General features: G+C 43.9%; 1 protein-coding gene across 5 annotated transcripts in view; it reads left to right on the top strand.

Annotated features, from left to right (window-relative positions):
• The first annotated feature begins 9,016 nt into the window (after positions 1-9,016).
• OPTN (optineurin) overlaps positions 9,017-22,912 on the top strand; it is a 39,041-nt gene continuing 25,145 nt past the window's right edge. Inside the window, exons 1-5 of one of the 5 annotated variants that reach the window (XM_070381943.1) lie at positions 9,018-9,189; positions 9,428-9,619; positions 15,643-15,819; positions 17,566-17,768; positions 22,023-22,205. In XM_070381943.1, the coding sequence (XP_070238044.1) occupies positions 15,654-15,819; positions 17,566-17,768; positions 22,023-22,205 (552 nt within the window). In that variant the 5' untranslated portion in view covers positions 9,018-9,189; positions 9,428-9,619; positions 15,643-15,653. Of the gene's footprint in view, positions 9,274-9,427; positions 9,620-13,042; positions 13,067-15,642; positions 15,820-17,565; positions 17,769-22,022; positions 22,206-22,912 lie in introns of those variants that run through there. The other 4 variants (XM_005905834.3, XM_070381944.1, XM_005905833.3 and 1 more) reach the window with 4 other exon arrangements.

The raw sequence follows: 22,912 nt of genomic DNA, 5'->3' as shown, positions 1-22,912 counted from the left end.
TTCTAAAACCAGCTTGAACATCTGGAAGCTCACAGTTCACATCCATGGAGTCAGTGATGCCATCCAGCCATCTCATCCTCTGTTGTCCCCTTTTCCTCCTGAAAGGTTGTCGTTGAATCACGCAAGACACTGGGATTCTTGGTTCCCGGAGGAGAAGAATTCAATCTGGGGCCAGAGACGAGGCTTGATCGCTCAGAGCTTTTGTGTAATAAAGTTTTATTAAAGTATAAAAGAGATAGAGAAAGCTTCTGATATAGGCATCAGAAGGGGCAGAAAGAGTACCCACTTGCTAGTGTTAGCAATGAAGTTATATACTCTCAATGAATCAAAAGAATGTCTGGAGGTTGTAAAGACCTCACCAGACCTACTCCCATAATTTACATTTTAAGATTACAGAATTAGCAGAAAGTTTAATCCAGAGACTATCCTCATGCAGGATACATTATTATTATATAATCCTAAGGAATGTAGAGAAGGAAAAAAAGGTTTGTCCTTTCTTCCTCCTTGAGAATTCCAGACCCTTCTCTCCTTGGGGACCCCTAGACTCCTTATCAACCTGCCTAGGAACTGACTCTCTCACTCCTGCCCCCAATCCCTCCCAGCATCAGAGTCTTTTCCAATGAGTCAACTCTCTGCATGAGGTGGCCAAAGTACTGAGTTTCAGCTTTAGCATCATTCCTTCCAAAGAAATCCCAGGGCTGATCTCCTTTAGGATGGACTGGTTGGATGTCTTTGCAGTCCAAGGGACTCTCAAGAGTCTTCTCCAACACCATAGTTCAAAAGCATCAATTCGTTGGCGCTCAGCTTTCTTCACAGTTAGACAGCCCTAAAAACATTTTCCATAGTTTAGATAAAAGAATCAGAGAAAAATTTTTGTAAGTACTCTTTAAGCATTCCCACATACAGGACAATTCATTCCTGAAATCTCATATAAACGGGTTCCATGTACATAGAGATTACAACCAAAAGTGCTGAAGTACAAGGATAAAAAGGAAGCCACAGTGATAGTCCATACATTTATGGGGACAAGATTATAGAATCATAAGTAACCTTTTCTCCCCTGAAGTTGCCTGCTGCTGCTGCTGCTAAGTCGCTTCAGTCGTGTCTGACTCTGTGCAACCCCATAGACAGCAGCCCACCAGGCTCCACCGTCCCTGGGATTCTCCAGGCAAGAACACTAGAGTGGGTTCTGAAGTTGCCTACTCATCTTTTTTTTTTTTTTACAACATTTAAGCTGTTGTTGAACTCACACTGGAAATATGCCCCTTCCTGATATCTCACGATTAAAAAAAAAATCCCAAGCAACCCCACAAACAAGAAACAAGGCTTGTGTTTTTGAGGCAGAGGATAAAAACATAGAACGGTAGATGAAGGTTGGAGCATGTGTTCTGCATGCAATCCAGTGTTACCATGTCATCTATGATGAGGAAAAAAAGAGCTATCATCCAGACATCCCTGGCTCATTTTTTCAGGAGGGTAGATAGAATTGAATCCAGCAAGGAACCACAACCTGTGCCATCAACGCCAAGTGTGAATGAAACTGTAGCTTGCCCTCTGTCTCCTATTCCTAATGATCTTTCAGCTCTACCATCTCCCACTTCCTTTCCCTTCTTCTGTCAGGTATTTGGAAAAACATTATTCTAGGTATTTTCATAAAGGAGTTTTGGGATCAATTTAAAATTTAAATTGATCTGAAAAAAAAAAGCATATTGCCCTCTCTAAAGTGGGTGGGCCCCATCCAATCTATTCAAGGCCTGACTAGAACTGGAGGCTGACTCTCCCCCTAATAAGAAGGAATTCTTCTTGTTTGCCTGCCTTGAGCTAGGGCATCAGTTTTATTCCTTCCTTCAGGTTCAAGTTGAAATAACAACTTCATGGGTCTCAAAACTGCCAGTTTTGGGCCTGGAATCACAATATTATCTCTCCATCACACCCAAGCCTGCATGTGTCTCCAGCTTACCAACAGCAGCCTCCATAATTGTATGAGCCAATTATTCATAATAAGTCAGTATTTCTCCCTCTCTTTCTCTCTCTCTCTACATATATGTATTTCAAATCATAAAATCAAAATGACTTATATATGTAATATATAAGTATATACCATAAATATAATATATACTATAAGGATAATGTTGTTCAGTCACTCAGTCATGCCCAACCCCATGGATGCAACACACCAGGCTTCCCTGTCCTTCACCATCTCTCAGAGCTTGCTCACACTCATGTCCATTGAGTCAGTGATGCCATTCTACTATCTCATCCTCTGTAATATATATGTATATATATATAACACATAGGTAATATATAAGTATATGCTATAAACATAATATAATCATATTATATAATATATAGCATAATTATATTAATATAATATAGTATAATATATAATATGCAATGTATACTATAAATATAGAATATAACAATGATATACAACATAATATAAAATATGTAGTCTGACACCCAGGTCTGTGTCCCTCACTCCACCATACAATTCTTCTGAGAAGTAAGACATCTTGTTTTGGAAAAAATAAGGGAGATAAGAACAAGAAAAATCATGTCCTTCAATACTGACAGATGAATTACTTAATCAAAAGCAAAAAACTGTCTAGAAAATGAGATACCAAGGCCATTTCTCACTAAGGCAGACAAAGAAAACAGGAATGCTTTTCAGACCACTACAAAGAATTGTGGCATCTCATAGTGACTGTTTTCCCAAATCAACTGTAATGGTTTAGTTGCTAAGTTGTGTCCAACTCTTGTGACCCCATAAACTGTAGCCTACCTGGCTTCTCTGTCCATGGGATTTCTCAGGCAAGAATACTGGAGTGGGTTGCCATTTCTTTCTCCAGGGGGTCCTCCTGACCCAGGAATTGAACTGGAGTCTCCTGCATTGCAGGTGGATTCTGCAGGCAGGCTCCTGCATTGCAGGCCAATTCTTTACTGACTGAGCTACAAAGGAAGCCCCATCAACTGTGATGGGTAATTAATACTTTAACAAGAAAAAATTTGCACCAGGAATTCTTAGCAGCTTTACAGCAAAATGAAGAAACAAGAATTTGAAAATCAAATGGCAAGGACTATGACAGCTTCTGTGTTTACACAACGAGAAGAAGTAGGAAGTAATTAATAAGTAGTATTACTATGATCATGTACCTAACATTCCAGGTGCCTATGCAATATTGTTCTTTGCAGCAGCAGACCATCACCAGTCACATCCACAACTGGGTACTGTTTTCACTTTGGCTCTGTCTCTTCATTATTTCTGGAGTTATTTCTCCACTTTTCTCCAGTAGAATATTGGGCACCTATTGACCTGGGGAGTTCATCTTTCAGTGTCATATCTTTCTGCCTTTTCATATTGTTCATGGGGTTCTCAAAGCAAGAATACTCAAGTGGTTTGCCATTCCCTTCTCCAGTGGACCCCGTTTTGTCAGAACTCTCCACTATGACCAGTCTGTCTTGGGTGGCCCTACAGCATGGCTCATAGTTTCACTGAGTTAGACAAGGACAGCATATTAAAAAGCAGAGACATTACTTTGCCAGCAAAGGTCCATCTAGTCAAAGCTATGGCTTTTCCAGTACCCATGTATGGATGTGAGAGTTGGACTATAAAGATAGCTGAGTGCCAAAGAATTGATGCTTTTGAGCATCAAGATTCATCATGTTGATGAACACAGTTCAAAATGTTCAATGATGAACATTTTGAACATCAATGATCTTCTTCATCAGTGTTGAAGAAGACTCTTCAAGGCCCTTGGACTGCAAGGAGATCAAACCAGTCAATCCTAAAGGAAATAAGTCCTGAATATTCATTGGAATGGAGAAGGCAATGGCACCCCACTCCAGTACTCTTGCCTGGAAAATCCCATGGACTGAGGAGCCTGGTAGGCTGCAGCCCGTGGGGTTGCTAGGAGTCGGACACAACTGAGCGACTTCACTTTCACTTTTCACTTTTATGCATTGGAGAAGGAAATGGCAACCCACTCCAGTGTTCTTGCCTGGAGAATCCCAGAGACAGGGGAGCCTGTTGGGCTGCTGTCTCTGGGGTCGCACAGAGTTGGACACGACTGAAAGTGACTTAGCAGCAGCAGCAGCAGCAGCATTCATTGGAAAGACTGATGCTGAAGCTGAAACTCCAATACTTTGGCCACCTCATGTGAAGAACTGACTCATTGGAAAAGACCCTGATGCTGGGAAAGATTGAAGGCAGGAGGAAAAGAGGACAACAGAGAACAATATGGTTGGATGGCATCACTAACTCGATGGACACGAGTTTGAGCAAGCTCCAGGAGTTGATGATGGACAGAGAAGCCTGGCATGCTGCAGTCCATGGGGTCGCAAAGAGTCAGACACGACTGAGCAACTGAACTGAACTGAACTATGGTCTTCTTATTCAGTGTTCACAGAGGACTGAAGATCATCTAAAAGATAAACCCTCAGCTTCTTCCCAGGGAGTTGACTATTTCAAAGTTTAGAGCTGTGAGGCAAAAGAGAGGAAGGAAGTGTAGACCCCCCCCCACACACACACTTGCTGTGGCTCTTCAAAAGCAGAGCCATTGGCCTTGGTATCCAGATGCTTGTCTGAGGATGCTCTGATGAACAGAAGCCTCACTTCTCATCCTGGGAGACACTGCAATGCCAGGTATCAATAAGAGGAAAGCAACCTATTAGAGGCATTTACATGCACTTGTTTGAATCCCTGTTTCCAGTTCTTCAGGGTATATACCTGGGAGTGGAATTGTTGGGTCACGTGCTAATTCTGTTGAACTTTTTGAGGAACTCATTCTCAGAATATTTGGAGCCAATGGTGAACTGAATCTAACTAAAGCTCAAACAAAACGCAGACTCAGCTCAGTTACACAGTAGATGACTGATGTGGCCATTACAATGCTGGCCCAACAGCAGAAGGGGTATACACTTTACCAGACAGCACGATGATTTACTTCTGGCATTATTTTCGGTGGGTTGTTTTTTCATTTGTTTTTGGCCACACCACACAGCTGTGGGATCTTAGTTCCCCCAACCAGGGACCCAACTCAAGCCCTCAGCAGTGAAATCAGAGTCCTAACCACTGGATCACCAAAGAATTCCCTTGGCGCTATTTTTGCAGCTGTGTTAAGATATAACTTGTTATTGTTCAGTCTCTTATGTCCGACTCTGCGACCCCATGGACTGCAGCACAGCAGGCTTCCTTGTCCTTCACTATCTCATAGAGTCTGCTCAAACTCATGTTCATTGAGTCAATGATGCCATCCAACCATCTCATCCTCTGTCGCCCCTTCTCCTCCTGCCTTCAATCTTTCCCAGCATGAGGGTATTTTCAATGAGTTGGCTTTTTGCATCAGGTGGCCAAAGTATTGGAGTTTCAGCTTCAGCATCAGTCCTTCCAATGAGTATTCAGGGTTGATTTCCTTTAGGATTACATGCCTTAAAATTCACCCATTGTAAGTGTACAATTCAATCATGTTTATTCTAATAGAGCTGTGCAATCCTCATTACCAATCTTTGCATTCATCAACCCAGTTTTAGAATATTTCCATCAACTCTTCAAAATCTCCTCAAGCTCATTTGCAGTCAAAGCTACTCCCAGCCCCAGGCAACCACAAGTCTGCTTTGTGTCTATGCTACCCCTTTCTTGACATTTCATATATATGGAATCATGGTATAGGGAGATCATAATTTAGATAGTCTTTGGATCTGGTTCCCAAGTGTGTATATTTTTCTACCACTAGCTCAGATGTGCATTAAAATATAATATATCTTTACTTCCTCTCCAGCCAGTCCTGGCCCTGTAGGAGTGTAGGAAAATCCACTCTTGAACATCTTGGAGGCCTTGAGTGAAGGCTCTCCTTTCATGGGGTCATGGAACAATCCAAGAGGGCTTTTGGTATACACTGGAGTTCAGGCCAGTTATTCTTTAGCCCACGTTAACTTGATCAGCCCATTGATGCTGGTACCCTCACCATCTACCGTAAAGCTTCTACTAAGGAGAAGGCAGGTCACTCTGTTATTTCCAGTAACAAGCCTGGATTCCAGAGCCTGCTGAAGCTGTGACCCAGTTTCAGCTGAAGCTGTGACCCAGACTGTGAACTGTGGACCCAGTTTCCAGGGTCCAACAGATGCCTCATCAGTTGTGTCACTCCCAGAGCTGGCTATGGTCCGAATAGTGTAGAGGTTGAGGCGTCACTCTTTGATGCTCAGGAGACGACCAGCCTCCACCCAACTCCCACTCTGGGGGACTCACTCTTCCTCTCAACTGCCATGAAAGCCCCCCCCCCCCCACCTGGGTTCTCTGCACTCTACCTCCAGGACACCTGGGGTAGATGATGTATTTACTGGGGTTGGGCTTTCTCTAAAGACAAGAGAAAGGTTGATCTTGCAAACACTCCTATGACAGGAAAAACAAAGTGATTAGCTGCCTTCTCAAAAAAAAAAAAAAGGAGGGGCACCGAAAGCATGAAACAGATGAGTATCTCGCTAAATAGTCTACCACACTGCTTTGCATTCACCTACCACAAAACCACATCAGTGAACAGCGGAAAGCATATCATAATTTCAGTTTTCTTAGCTGCACTTAGATTCTATCTACTTACAGAAGCATGAGAGAGGAAGGAGGCACCCCTCTGAACTACTTAGGCTAAGAAACAGAGTTGGTTCTAACCCCAGCAGTAAGAATAGCAACTCACATTGTGCATCAGGCATGGTTCTTAGTGTTTTACATGTATTATCTCTTAATCCTCACAGTGACATTAGGCAGTAAGCTCTGTGTATCCAAATCCTTTATTTAAAGCCCTTGGCACAAGCTGTTCCTGAACCCAGAATTTTTTGGACTTTACAAGGTAATAAGGTGCATGTAATTTACAAAACATAATTTCCCCAAGAGGCTCCAAAACAGATCTCATACAAACTAAATAAGGTGCCTTCAATGAAACAATCATATCAAGTGGTGCAAATATAGACAGTAACTTTACATTAGTTTGGGTCAGTTTTGCCACCAAAAGAACTGGGGAAGGCATTGAATTCTGAGATCTTTGGAATTTAGGATCTGTGTTAGAGGCCCCATTTTACAGATAAAGAGAATGAAGCACAGCAAGATTAGGTAGCTTGTCCAGGGTCACACAACTATGATGTGGTGGGAATGCTCAGTGTTTCTGAAACAAGTGGTTCTGATCAGTTTTCCTACCAGAAACTCATCCACTCCCAACCTTCGCACTCCACAACTAGGGACAGTCTTGTGTATAACACCGACCCCCACCAGCCATTCCCCACCCATCCCATCTCCTCCCTGCCCCTCTAATGAGTATTAGATTCTCTGATACTCATTTTCTCTCTCCTTGGTGGTTTAGTTGCCAAGTTGTGTGGACTTTTTGGGAGCCCATGGACAGTAGCCCACCAGGCTCCTTTTGTCCATGGATTTTCCTGGCAAGAATACTGGAGTGGGTTGCCATTTCCTTCTCCAAGGGATCTTCCCCACCCAGGGATCAAACCTGGGATTCCTGCGTTGCAGATGGATTCTATTTAAAATAATGGAAGTAAGGCAGCAGAGTTGACTTGCCCCTAACAAGCCCAGGAGGGACTGTCTGGAACTGGGTGTGGGGCAGGCCCTGATTTGCTTGTCCTCTCTACCTTGAGTGGGCTTCTCTGGTAGCTCAGAGGGTAAAGCATCTGCCTGCAATGTGGGAGACCTGGGTTCAATCCCTGGGTCAGAAAGATCCCCTGGAGACGGGAATGGCAACCCACTCTAGTATTCTTGCCTGGAGAATCCCATGTACGGAGGGGCCTGGTAGGCTACAGTCCACATGGTCTCAAAGAGTCTGACACGACGGAGCGACTTTACTTTCTTTCTACCTTGAGCAGGAGGTTAAATCTCAGGATGGTGTTAAGGGCCGGGTAAGAAGAGCTGGCCTGGAGCAGGCCGTCTAAATAGAGGAGTTGAATCTCTAAATAGAGGAGTTGAATCCTTCAGGATACCAGGAGAGGGCGCGTTTCCCTTTTTTCTATTTGGATTAGGGTTGTGTGTAGGGGTTTTTTTGTCTGGGTTTTTTTTTTTTTCGTTTCTAACCAGAGAGCAGCTTCGATGTGCATCAATGTGCTTGGTATCCCGCTGATTTAAGCGGCGTCAGCCACTTCATTCATAAATTAAGTTCTCTCTTGTGATGTCCTTCTTGGTCTTCGGCACAAACCTGCCCCTAGGCCCTCTCTCCCTTAATTTTTGTTTTCTTATCTTACACCGGGGGCCTATTACCGGGAGAACCGGCCGCACTGGCTTGGCCCAGACCCTGACCTTGGGATCAGACGCCTGTGTCTGCGCCCTTGCTAATCCCTTCTTGCAGTGTTTAGTTTGCAAACCAGGGCGGCTCTCCCTCTTTCTGTGTCTTGTTTCCTCCCATTTCACTCTGTCGTGTCCAGAGGCATCCACCCTCCTCTAGTTCAGTAAATCAGTACCACTGCTTTTCAGATACAATCCAGGTTAATCCAGGAATCCCACCTGTCTGGAGCATTTGAAGCCTCTGTGTGTCAACGGTTGGCCTGTTCCCCGGCAACAAAAGCCTCAGAAAAATCCTGCTGGCTCTGTGTTTTTAATTAAAAGTCTGTTTCAAGGGCAAAACCGGGTGGAAAGCAGTGCGTGCTCAATTAACTGTATCTAAATGTAAGCCCTTTAACAAGAGACTGAGGGTTCATCTCCCTCTTTCTGTGGGATGCAGCGACCCCCTGTGGCTCGACTTCTAAAAGGACTTTCTTCGACGACGACCGATTGCTCACACTTCATTTACTTAACAGTTTGCTTTAATTAACCCCGTCCTTCACGGCCGTCACACTAACACCTTGGCGCAGTCCGCATTAACCCGGCTCGGGGCCTTGACCACCGGCTGGTGGAGGAAAAAGGAGGGGCGGAGCGCTGGGGCGGGGCCTACGGGGTTGGCCTACCGAAGGGCGGGGCCTGAGGGGCAGGGCCTGATGGGCGGGGCCTGGGAAATTCCCGGGTGGAGATGAGTAGGCTGGCGCGGCGGTCAGCTGAGCAGCGCTGGGCGGGGTCGCGAGGCCGCAAATCAACCTAAAGCTCCCCAACCCCCGCCGCTGCCCCGGCGGGTCTCCTGCTTGGCGTCTGCCTCTGGGTCCGGAGCCCTCTCCCAGCGGGCATCATGCCGAGGAAGCAGTGACCCGAGGGAGGCCGGAGCCCGGGCGCCGGTGAGCTAGGGCGGGGGGCGGGCAGGGTCTCCCTTTCCGCCCTGGAAGCTGTTCCGAAGCCCCCTACCCTGCGACCCGGAGCCGGTAGGGACATGGGTGGCGAGGGGTGGGGCGTCTCCTCCAGTGGGACGGCGGCGCTTGCTAGGAGGGTTTCCAGGCCCTGGCGATCTTGACCTGGTGCCAAAGGGCAGCAGGGGCGTCCATCCCAAAGTGCCCTTCCCCCTTTTTTACCCACCAGGCTGGCCGCAGGTGACTTCCTCTGTAGGTCATGAAGGTGGTTTAAGGGTGACACGCTTCCGCAGATTGGGGATGATTATACAGCCGGTTCTTCATTATAAGAGAAGGGGTTAAGGACACACCTTCGAGAGACGTAAAAACTAGCTCCACGAGAAGACCCAGTACACTGAAGAGCCAGTGGCCGCTCTCTAAGGTGATGGGATTACTGAACAGCTGAAAGGAATCTTCATAAACCGTTGTGTCTGGGGGGGCTTGTGTGTGTGTTTGTGTAGGTATAGATACGTACGTAGAGAATATGAATATTTGCTGAGGCGAGAACCTCAGAGGGGTTGTTTCTGTTGTGTAAGCAGTAGGCAGTAAGCATCACTAAGAGAAAATGTAACTCAGGTTCCAGCTAGGCTCCTTCCTCCTCCAGGAAAACTGTTGTTGGAAATTATGTGCCACAGAACTGCGTAAGGTTGAAGTGGGAAACCGAAACTTTGAACATCAAAAGCCTAGGATCGATCTGGTTAAGCAAGCGTCACTATTAGCAATGGGTTTCCGTGGTGGCTCCGTGGTAAAGAATCTCCTGCAATGCAGGAGATGCAGGTTTCTGGGGAAGGAAATGGTAACCCACTCCAGTATCCTTGCCTGGGAAATCCTAAACAATTATTAACAGAAGAACCTTTCATGCTTGCTCCTTGACTGAAGGAGAGAAGAGCAAGGGGGCCCTGGCCACCTCCCCCAACTCCAAGATAGGCCCAGTTTGGAAGGGACTGGCCAGGTGTAGTATTTTTTTTTTTCTTTTTTGGTAATTGACCACAAGTTGCATATTATGCTGTGGACTCTGACTAAACACCAAAAAAAACAAAACAAAACAAAACAAAATCAGACTGTATTTTTGAAAGGAACTGGTCATTGTTTTACCTTCCCATGCGATCCCCCACCTTAGGTAGAGGCACAGGTGTCTTCTCTTCTCCCAGCCTCACTCTTTCTGAATTTTATAAAGACTTGGAGTGTTTGGTATGTTCTTTGGAATTTATGGAATAGTAAATTCAAAGGAAAAGAGGGAAATTAAACTGTGTTTTGAAAATAAAATCTGTTTCAGAAAAAAAATTAAGTTTTCTTTTTCATTTTGACATATGTATATATGGGTTGAGTGATGAAATATGTGTTATGAAATGACGCCCAGATACCTTTGTAGTGATGTTTTTAAAATAGTAATTTTCAAAATAAGTTTAGTTCAAGAATCTGGAAATGAGTGCCATTGAAAAACTGTAGGAAAAACTCGTAATACTAGTTATATTGGATTTGTTGCCTACTGAGCAGAAAGTGTTTTACTAGTGTAAGGCTTTTACCTCATAACTTGATAGTTTCATTTGATTTCAACAAATGTTTACTGAGAGCCTGCTCTCGGTGTGTCAGTCTCTAGGAACAATAAACACCTTGACTTAGGTTTGATGGGAAAGTTGACTGGCATGGGATAATATAGTACTTTGCATAAAAGAACCAAGCGACTGAAATACATAAAGCACTACTGGGTACTCAGAGGAAAGTGTAGGTCTTTTTACATAAGACAGCTATTTGAGCTGGACGTTAAACTGTCCAGTAGACGTTTGCCAGGGTAATAGCAAGTCTAGGCATCTCGAGGAAGGATAGAAAAGCAAAAGAAGGCCAGAAACTGTGAACTCTTTAATGTGCCCCAGGCATGAGTGGTGTTGGTGACAGGAGATGGTACTGGTGGGTAAGTGGGGGCCAGACTCTGAAAAGCCGTGTTTGTTTTGCTCGGGAGCTGGAGCTCTGTCTATATGGGAAGGGTAAAAGTAGGAGGATGCTCTTATGCTGGGGAAGAAACCATGGAGGTACTGGGGCTGCAATGGAAAGAGATGAGTCAGACAATGGAGGAAGCTATGTAAATTGATCAGCATCTATTTGTTGAACCCCCATATGTTTCTAGGAATGTTCTGGGTGCTAGAGACAGTGCAATGAACAGAATAGACAAAAGCCCTTTCCTCTATGGAAGACAACATTGCTGTAGGCCAGATAAGACAAGAGAACCTGACCTAAGCTGGTGGAGATTGAGAGGAAGTGGGAGTGACAGGACTGGGTGACCCTTTAGATTCGCGGGAAGAGGAAATAGGAGTCATCAAGTGTAGCTCCTGCCCTGGTAGATGAGGCTAAGTCTTTTTCCATTTTCTGTATGTCCAAAAGTCAGACTGCCATTTCTGGCATAAAAGGTAAGGCCTCTTTTGCCCCGTAATAGGATGTGTACTTTGAGTTCTTTTTCCAGGATTGTGAAGAATTTTGTTGGTGCAATCTTAGAATGTTACTCAATCCCCTTGAAAAGCCAAGCCAGAATCTGCCAATAGCCAACTATTCTCTACGGTCAGGAAATAGGTTTTCACTGTTTAAAACTAATTTTTGCGTGTGAGGGGTAAACCTGGGAGTACTTAGCAAATTCAGAGAATCAGCCACACCAGGGTAAGGGCATGGGTTTATTCTGTATTATTCTTGCTAGTCCAAAGTCCAGTGGGTGGAAGTCAGTATAAGGCAGATTTTTGTTGGATACAAAATGACTCTGGCAGTCACCAGCCATCCTGGAATAGAATGGGCAGTTGCCTGCTAAGGTCATGTGCCTATTTCTTCTGTCGTTGAAGTCATTCAAGCCTGGTCTATATGCCCATCTGCCATGGAAACCAGCAGGACATTCTTGCATCAAATAAGAAGTTGGGCAGGGTCATTTTTAAGACTGACTCAGGAATGCAATTCAAGCTCATGCCTACAAAGCCAAGTCACTGCTATAATTACTTGACCTCTGGAATTAAGAAGGATTATTATAATCAGGAATTCAAATAGCGAATCTGGCAATAAAATCTAGAGATTTTGCTTTTGATTTCCACCTTCCAGGTGGTTCCCATTCTTCCTCATTGGTGAAATCTTGACATATCCATGCTTAATTATTAATTCACCCTTCTGCCTAGAAATGATGCATTTCTGATTCAGATTGGTTGGGTTTTTATGAGAAATTCAGTTACTAAGCAGGCAGAACCTTGCAGTAAATGGCTTAGGTCCAGTTTCCATTACCTTTAAGGATGTTTGTGTGTAAGGATTTAAGGATTTAATCCTATCTGCATTTTCTCAATTGAAAATAGTTCAAGGGGATGCTAAACATTTAGAGAATTCAGCTTTCTCTACCTGGCATTCTACAAGTAGACATCACACATATACACTGTATTGTGACAGCTTCTAATGATGGCCCCTCAAATATTTAAAATCATAAAATGCACTTTGAGTCACCAAAAATCAATTAAATTGCTTTTAGCAAAAGTTTGGTTACAGTATTTATATGCTTATGTTTGGCATTTATGCTAACTTCTTATTGCTATGATGTTTAAATAACCAAATAATTTTTTTCTAGCAATGCTGCATAACAAAGAATTCACTATAATTGGGACAGGCATTTGTATTAGTGAGAGAGGGTAGCATGACCATGAGGGTACTGGGATATATGTGTAGAACAGTGGGAACTAGACCATGATCTTGATAGAACCTTAAAAATACTTTTTACAGCTCTTTTGAGCCAAAAGCAACCATAATGATCATCATTTGCTAGACAAGTCAGTAAACCATCACAGGAGGTCTTCTCAAGGTCACACATCTGGTTAGTGTCTTCCAGTTTATTTTTGTATTGTCTCCCTTATTATAACTCTGTTTTTTGTTTTGTTTTTTTTCCTCATGCTCTATTAAAACCTGGGCAACCAGAAAGTTGGTAAGCAGAACTGGTTTTAATTGTTATGGTTGTATCTCAAGTCTTGGTGGAGATATAACAAAAAGTCAAGGATGAAAAGTATCTAAAGGAACCGTACTTCTTCCCCTTCCCTTCCCTCCTCTCTCCTCCCTTCTGTTCATGCATCCCCTCCCCTCATCTTTCCCTCTGCTTTAGATACTTTTTTTTAATCTGTTAAATGTTTCCTTTTACTTTTGAAAAGTATAGTCTAATCCTTGAAAATTTGAGGAAATAAATATTGACAAGTGAATAAAACATGTTACAAGGATTTTGCCTTTGTCAGGTATTTAGAATTCTCTGCAAAATAGATAGGAGCACTTTTTATTTAGTAAAAACCCATTTTTATGAAATTTCAGCTCCAGCATAGTTCTGTGAAAAAGTGAGTTTTATGGAAAGCCAGAAACTGGCTTTTTCCAAATTATTATCATCCAAATTATTTTATGCAAAATAACCCAAATAATTTTATTGGGGAAAACAAAAGTAGTCTCTTCTGGTCACCTCATGCCAAGAAACAGCACACTTCGGCAGTGTACCTCTTTCTTAATAATCAGGATATGTAAAACACAGCTGCTTTCAAAAGACTTAGAATGCTTTATCCATGTTTAACACTTCATAGAATCGCCATCCTCATTAAAGAATTCCAAGGATGCCTTTCCTGTGCTGGCTGCTCTAGAGAAGTCAGCAGGCCGTCAGTGCCAGGGCCCGCTCTCCCCTCAGCAGTGGCACCGTCTCTAATCCTACAGGTATCTTGCACTGTCTCTAATCCTATAGGTGCCTTTAGACCGAGAGCAGATCAGTAGGCTCTCAGTTCTGGGAGGGCTCCAGAGAGCCCAGGAATTGCCTCCTGCCAGAGTGGGGAAGAAGCAGTGCTCTGCCCTCCGAGGGTTCGTTGCATTCACGTACGAGCACTAATAGCTGGTACTTTCCCCAGCTTCTCCCCTCACACATTGAGGAACTTAACAAAAACCATAACCAAAGTGTCCCTGGTAGTTTCTTAGAGAAACAGTCGTTTGTACTTGGCCCTCCTGCCAGCAGTGCCAGGTTCCTTTGGCACGTGTGGGAGCTATTTACAAGGATGTGGTTCTTGGGACACAGTGACAATGTAAGTTAGTAGTAAGTAACCTGTTTGTAAGCAATTCATTGCTAAGAAGTAGGAAGAAAAAGGCTTCTGGAAGCCTTAGTTATTTGTTTAAGATTGCTGGTAGTGCAGGATGGATGGATGAGGTAGAATCTGAACTTTGGGTAAGTTGAATGGGGCAGCCTCACACGCTCATCTAGAGCACACACCCAGAGGTTATGATACAGTGCTAGATAAGAGAGCACTTCTCTCCCCTCAGCTTCCAGTGACCCTGCAGTGCCTCATGAAAAGACGAATCATCATCTTTGTGAAATGTGGAAATGAAAACATTTGCCCACAGTCTTTGATTTCTGTGCTTGCTGAGGTGTGGTAGGCCATACAGAAATACAGTTGGGATATACCCATCTATCTTATTTATGGGAAGGGCATACACACTCCAGTAGTCTTGCCTGGAGAATCACATGGACAGAGGAGCCTGGCAGGCTACTGTCCCTGGGGTCGCAGAGAGTCAGACACGGCTGAGCAACCAACCCTGCATTTTATTTGTGGCCACAGTGACCCCTTTACAAATTATATGCTTAAAATAGTCTCAGAATATGCAACAACTAAGCAAGATTTTCTTAGTCTTTTTAGCGTGATTTGCAAAAGTAAACTATGAAAGCCTAGATATTCAGTGGTACCTTCATTGTATGACAGGGCTGGCTTTTAGAATCATCCTTAATGCTCGATTGTGCCTTTCATTAAGTGACCTTGGATGAGCTCCATGAATTCAGCTCTGTCACCCAGGAAATACCCATCTAGTTGAGTTTTAGTGAGGATTAGACCTTGACACTCTGGTGTGATGATTGAGCACATAGTAATTATCTGAAATATGTTAGTTCTCCCCTTCCTCTTAGCCAAAAATATGAGAAATAAAATATGGAGATTCTGTAACAGTTAATTATTGAGATATAATTCATATACCATAGTTCACCCAAAATATGGAGATTTGAGCTTAAAACATTTTTCTGGGAAAAAATCAACTTCATAATACTTTGCCCACATCTACAAATACATACACAGAAACCCTCTTGAACACTTCATATTAGGATTTCTTACCATCTTGATATTATTCCCATCTCTTCCTCCTCCATCATCCACCTCCTCACTGTACTCCTTTATATATTCTTATGCACAGACATGTACATACAGACTGAAGCAAGGATGTATCTTTCTTGTTTGAATGGAAGAATCAAGCTTGCTCAAAATGTAATGGGAAAGAAAGTCAGCCCCTTCTAGAATACTTCTTAGGACTTGCACATGGGTTTGTGGACTCCTGGGGACCCAATGCAGAGGGAGATGGTTATATTTTCAGTTTGTGATTTTTCTATAGGAACTGCTACCATGTCCCACCAACCACTTAGCTGCCTGACTGAGAAGGGGGACAGCCCCAGTGAAACCACAGGAAATGGACCCCCCAATCTGGCTCACCCAAACCTGGACACGTTCACCCCACATGAGCTGCTGCAGCAGATGAGAGAGCTTCTAATCGAGAACCATCAGCTGAAAGGTAAGCGAAACCTAACCCCATGTTTCTCCATTCACCCGCGGCCTTTGGGAACACAGTCCTTTGGTAATAGCTTGTACGTGAATCCCTTTCTCTGCACCTGGTTCCCTGGGGAGAGATAGAGCACAGGACTAGCTCTTCAGTTCAGTTCAGTTCAGTTCAGTCGCTCAGTCGTGTCCAGCTCTTTGCGACCCCATGAATCACAGCATGCCCGGCCTTCCTGTTCATCACCAGCTCCCGGAGTTCACTGAGACTCATGTCCATCAAGTCAGTGATGCCATCCAGCCATCTCATCCTCTGTCATCCCCTTCTCCTCCTGCCCCCAATCCCTCCCAGCATCAGAGTCCCTTCCAATGAGTCAACTCTTCACATGAGGTGGCCAAAGTACTGGAGTTTCAGCTTTAGCATCATTCCTTCCAAAGAAATCCCAGGGCTGATCTCCTTCAGAATGGACTGGTTGGATCTCCTTGCAGTCCAAGGGACTCTCAAGAGTCTTTTCCAACACCGCAGTTCAAGAGCATCAATTCTTCGGCACTCAGCCTTCTTCACAGTCCAACTCTCACATCCATACATGACCACAGGAAAAACCATAGCCTTGACTAGCCGGACCTTTGTTGGCAAAGTAATGTCTCTGCTTTTGAATATGCTATCTAGGTTGGTCATAACTTTCCTTCCAAGGAGTAAGCGTCTTTTAATTTCATGGCTGCAGTCGCCATCTGCAGTGATTTTGGAGCCCAAACAAATAAAGTCTGACACTGTTTCCCCATCTATTTCCCATGAAGTGATGGGACCGGATGCCATGATGTTCGTTTTCTGAATGTTGAGCTTTAAGCCAACTTTTTCACTCTCCACTTTCACTTTCATCAAGAGGCTCTTTAGTTCCTCTTCACTTTCTGCCATAAGGGTGGTGTCATCTGCATATCTGAGGTTATTGATATTTCTTTCGGCAGTCTTGATTCCAGCTTGTATTTCTTCCAGTCCAGCGTTTCTCAGGACTAGCTCTCAGTAAGACTAAAACTGCTTCCCAGGTGGCTCAGTGGTAAAGAATCCGCCTGCCAATGCAGGAGACGTGGGTTTGATCCCTGGGTCAGGACGATCCCCTGGAGAAGGGAATGGCAACCCACTCCAGTATTCTTGCCTGGAGAATCCCATGGATAGAGAAGCCTGGCAGGCTATAGTCCTTTGAGTAGCAAAAGAGTTGGACGTGACTTAGTGACTAAACAACAGCAAGGCTAAAGCTATTCCTATTGTTTACTTTTGGATACAGGTAAGAATAAAATTATGTATTTCTGGGAAATGGCAGAATGACATTTAGCCCTAAATTTAAAAGGAAAAATAAAAAGGCTGCTATTATTACAGAATTAGTCCTAAATATTACCTTAAGAGAAAGGATTCTAATATCTCCAGCCATGGCTTTTGGCAGAACCAGTGTTGGAATCCAGGAGTATGGACCTCAGTCTAGCTAGTTATTAATAGGCATTTTGTTAAAATAAATCAATAAAATCAGTTTTATATTCTTGAGACTCTTGAGGGCAGTCGGTGACATTAGACCTCCTAGTCCTGTTTGAAAGCAGAAACTACTCATTTTTTTTTGCTATGTAGTCTTTCCAGCTGACCCTGGAGCCCAGGCCAACCCTGGCATTTTGAGGTTCACAGCTATGTGGTGAGGTGACCTATGGGGAGGTTCTCTTCATGACCCCAAGTTCCGTCCCTTGGTGTTTTAACACTCTCCCTCTAAACCCCATGCAGAAGCCATGAAGCTAAATAATCAAGCTATGAAAGGGCGATTTGAGGAGCTTTCAGCTTGGACAGAGAAGCAGAAGGAAGAACGCCTTTATTTTGAGACTCAGAGCAAAGAAGCCAAAGAGCGTTTAACGGCACTGAGCCTTGAAAATGAAAAACTGAAGCAAGAACTCGGAACGCTAACAGGGAAAACTGAAAGGGCATTCGAGGTGAGTGGATTGATCAGTTGTAATTTTATCATGTTCATATTTGCAGTGGGATCTTACCTGTCTAGACTTCGAGATCAAAACTCACAGTTCCGGCTAGATGCTTGCATTATCTTGAAAGAAGAGTGATGAGAAGATTGGTTGCAATTTTAAGGGTCGTGTGTAATCTCTGGTGAAGAAAAGAAATGGGTCAAACTTTGACTTTATTGATTATAGTCAAAAGAGTGTTATGGTTATAAATCAATATTTTGTATTCGTTATACATAGTACAGAAAGACCTCTGCCTGGAACCATTCAAATGTTGGTCTTTAGTCCTTGATATAGAATTACATTTTTAAAATCTGTCACTCAGAATTTTCACTTACTGACCTTGTCCTTTCTCTCCATCTACAATAGATTCCTTACTTTGTGTTTTACATTTACTTTTGAAAAATGGTTTGACAAATATTATTGTGTGATATGAGGCTGTAAGGTTGCCACGTTTCCACTAACTCAAAGAACCTGAGAAATGTGCTTTGATACCCTTGAGAACGGGTATCAAAGATGTGAATGAAAAGTCCTGTAGGTTTTCCAGAAAGGTCCCGATATTGGAAGAAGTTGAGATCGGAAGCTGGAGCTCTGGACAGCTTCTTTCAGTGTAGAAGATCCGCTGAAGCAAACTATAGGCAGGACTCAGAAATGAGTCCTTGGGACAAAGAGACACTGAGGATTCTTCAAAACCCTTGGTCATCAGTTTTTTTCTCCGCAAGCTGTGCCTCCCAGGCCCCCACTTGCCCCTCCCACCTCTCTTTCAATTTTTGTTTCATGGACCACTTGAGGTGTTTATTTGTAATTTAGCCTCTCATCTTCCTGATTTACTGAGGCTCTCAAGACCTCTCACTTACTCACTCACTCACGCTGACCTGTCTTTGCTGCTGCTTCTGCAGACACCCCTCCCCTACCCCCTCAAGCCATTAGGGTTGCCCCTGTGTTCTGTGAGGCACAGGGAAGGGAGCAGGGAGTTTCCACTGAGATCTGCCCTTCAGTCCTCAGGGTGAGGCTGAGATATGACTGATTCTGTCTTGATTTCACTGTATTACAGACCCGGTGGCTCAGAGGGTAAAGCATCTGCCTGCAATGCAGGAGACCGGGGTTCCATCCCTGGGTCGGGAAAATCCCCTGGAGAAGGCAATGGCAACCACTCCAGTACTCTTGCCTGTAAAATCCCATGGACAGCGGAGCCTGGTAGGCTGCAGTCCATGGGGTCGCTAAGAGTCGGACACCACTGAGTGCTTTCATTTTCACTTTTCACTTTCATGCATTGGAGAAGGAAATGGCAACCCACTCTAGTGTTCTTGCCTGGAGAATCTCAGGAACGGGGGAGCCTGGTGGGCTGCCGTCTATGGGGTCGCACAGAGTTGGACATGACTGAAGTGACTTAGCAGCAGCCGGTACTCTTGCCTGGAAAATCCCATGGACAGAGAAGCCTGGTAGGCTATAGTCCATGCGGTCGCAAAGAGTCGGAAATGACTGATTGACTTCACTTTTCACAGACATCATGGTGATCCCTAAAGAATCCTTTTTTTTTTTTCCCATTTATTTTTAATTGAAGGACAATTTCTTTACAATATTGTATTAGTTTCTGGCATACATCAGTATGAATCAGCCATAGGTTTGTGCGGTGGTAAGTCACCGACTCGATGGCCATGAGTTTGAGCAAGCTCCAGGAGTTGGTGATGGACAGGGAAGCCTGATGTGCTGCAGTCCATGGGGTCGCAACGAGTCGGACACGACTGAGCGACTGAATTGAACTGAAGTCACTTCAGTCCTGTCCGACTCTTTGCGACCCTGTGGACTGTAGCTCGCCAGGCTCCTCTGTCCATGGAATTCTGTAGGCAAGAGTACTGGAGTGGGTTGCTATTTCCTTCTCCAGAGGATCTTCCCCAGGGATTGAAGCCACATCTTTTACATCTCCTGCACTGACAGCCAGGTTCTTTATCACTAGTGCCAACTGGGAAGCCACAATAGGTATACATATGTCTAAAGAATCCTTTTTGACTGTTAACTACAGATTGCCAGGCAAAGGTCATTAGACTTGTTTTGTATTATAAGATGACATATCAGCCTGGGCACATTTCCAAGACAATAGAAGCACAGAAAAAGGGAAATTGTTGTTTCCCGAAGGCTAATCAATGCTAAGTGCTCAAAAAGTGATGAAAGACAGAAATAATTTAGTTGGGCTTGAGATCCCAGAGAACATTAACCCTGGAAGTTTCGTCCAGGAAGATGATGGACAGAGCCTTAACAGTGAAATGAAGAGAAATTTTAAGTGTCACCTCACAAGGTGTTTTGCAGATCCATAATTTCCCAAGGATAATTAAGTGTTAGTCGTTCAGCAGTATCCGACTCTTTGCAACCCCATGCACTGTAAGCTCCTCTATCTGGCCAGGCTCCATGGAATTCTCCACCCAAGAATACTGGAGTGGGTTGCCATTCCCTTCTCCAGGGGATCTTCCTGATCCCTGATTGATTCATGGGAATCAAATACGCGTCTCCTGCATTGCAGGCAGATTCTTTACTGTCTGAGCCACCAGGGAAGCCCAAGGATAAAGAAGAGATCCACACAATTGGAAAAAAGAAAATTAACCTGACTTCTGAGACTCAAGAGTCATCGCCTTATATCCCTGGTCCTCAGACACTTGTTTAAAACTCTATTTCCTTCCTTTGTGGAAAGATGGTTTTTAGAAGTCCATTCCACTCAGTGTCCTCAGGAAGGTCAAGAGGGTGGATGTGAAGGTTTCTCACAGGGCATGGTCTTCCCCTTCCCTGCTTGCTTCCTGGTTCCAGCCTAGGCAGTACTTTTCCTTTTTTTCATTTTTATGCCTTTAAATGTATATTTCTGTGGTCTGAATCATTATCAGGAGAGATTGCACAAGCTTTGAACTTTTCCTTGCAGACCTAACTCTTCAGTTTTATGAGTTACTTTTTCCTAAAGCCTGTGAGAGTTTCCTAGCAAGGGGATGGTCCAGATGAAGGCAGAGCGCGATTCCACTGGTGTGAGGGGTACTTCCATGTGCCAATTACTACCTAGCCCTCACTCTCTTAACACATCACAGACTAGCTGGTTTATGGTTTATACACATGCCTTTCTGATAATTTTTTGGTTCTACTATGAGCCTTTGGGCCTGTTTACCATTCCTTATGAAATCTGTCAGAGGGTGTTTGTGTGTGTGTGTGTGTATGTATGTGTGTGTGTGTGTGGTGGGTGGGTGAATTTTCAATGTTGCAGTCCTCTGGTAATCTCAAGTATACATATTTCTGGTGGTGCCATGTCCATAAGAACCGTGAGGGAAGAAATCAGGAGGCCAAGAAGGTCACAGCTGGATGAGACCACAGAGACCACATGGTACCAAGTCTTTCTGATCCAAGAAAACTGAAGCCAAGACATTTAGGGAATCTGCTCAAGGCAACACATGCTCTGATTAGCAGAGTGCAGACTAGAGTCTGTTCTCCCTTCTCCCAAGTAAAAACAACACATGTCAGCAGGCTCTTTCTTTTATGACTTTGTCATATGTGGTAATTGCAACAGGATGAACACAACAGGTACTCGATATTAGGAAAATATTAATGTTTATTAGTTTATCAAGGGAAGCCCATTAATGTTTATAGAGGCCAAAATTAATTTTCCACGCTTGGTACCAGCCTCTGAATTTTCAGTTTTCTTCTTTCTCAACAGATTTACCTTTAGCAACCTTAAAGCACCAGCATAGAATATTGTAACAACCAACCTACATGCCTGGGAGGATTCTGGACCTTTCATTGTGTTTTGCTATCACTGTACTGTCGTGCCCTTCATGCTTTGGCTTCTAAGGAGAAATGACAAGTATGAGGAGAGAGGGGGTAGAAGGAGAAAAAGGAAAAAAGCAAGAGGTTGAGTTGTGGCAGTTCTTTATCTTTATTTTCTGGGATTTGGGGCTGCAGTTTACTAGTCAACCATTGCCAAAGTCTCGTTGGTTATTTTCATGATAATCAGATGATTTCTTTCAGCATGTTGAGGAAACGTTCCTTGTTTGAGTTTATTTTAACTTCCTATTATTTGCACACAACAAAGTAAATTTTTCCATTTTAAATGGTATGTCAAAATATATTGCTGAGGAAAAACTAGAATTCCCTACTGTAAAGCACAGCTGTCTTACCAGTAGGTATAGAGGCACGTGAGTCTGATGGCTGAGTCCTTGGCTTGATTCATTCGTTCACTTTGCTCCACATTGTTTCCAGGACATCATTGGGGACCCCAAGGTCCCCAAGGCAGAAGTGGAACAAGAAGTGGAACAGCTGAAGACCCAGGTGGCACGCCTCCAAGCTGAAAAGGCAGATCTGCTGGGCATCGTGTCTGAATTGCAACTCAAGCTGAACTCAAGCGGCTCCTCTGAAGACTCCTTTGTTGAAATCAGGATGGCTGTAAGTGTATTGGTTTTGGTTTTGTCTTAAGCAAGTTACAAAACCTCACCTGGACAACTGCTAGAAATATCACCGCTTCCTTTCAACATGGGAAAGCCAAACAGTGGGGAAATTTCAGCGTAGTCAGCATAAATATAAAACATCATACTTGTGGCTATCACAGCTGAAATGGAAAATACTGATTACCTTTTATGACTGAAGAGATAGTCCTTTTTTTCCCCAGTACATCCTGAATAATTTAGCTGACCTAAAATTAAAAAAAAAAAAAGGGTATAAACTTGTTCAGCCCAGGTTCCAAAGCTGTGTTCAGCATTTCACTTAGGTAAGCAGAATCATGATCAGATGCAGTAAAATCAAAAGGCTCGCCACTTACTAATCATAGAACCCTCTTTTCAGGCAAAGTCTTATGAGGAATATTAAAAATAAGAAGTGGAGAAAAGCAAGAGCAGAGGTGCTCTGGTCGTAGCCCCAGGGAATACCCGGCTTCTCCCTCCCCTCCAACAGCAGCTGCTAGGGAAGCGCTGAGAACAGATTCTGAAGCCAGCATTGTCTGACTGGCTTTTATGTCCAGCCCCAAATGAAGCAAGCTGGGCGTGGCAGCACAGGCTGGCCTGTTCTGATGGGAAGCATGTGTCAGCGGGTAGCTGGTGTGTGGGCAGTCCTGCTAGAAGGGAAACCTCCTTCTCTGCTACTAGAAAAAAAAAATG

Source organism: Bos mutus, chromosome 13 (genome assembly GCF_027580195.1).
Source record: "Bos mutus isolate GX-2022 chromosome 13, NWIPB_WYAK_1.1, whole genome shotgun sequence".
Lineage (NCBI taxonomy): Eukaryota > Metazoa > Chordata > Mammalia > Artiodactyla > Bovidae > Bos > Bos mutus.
The sequence above is the reverse complement of the archived record's forward strand: the minus strand, read 5'-3'. Positions and strand labels throughout refer to the sequence as shown.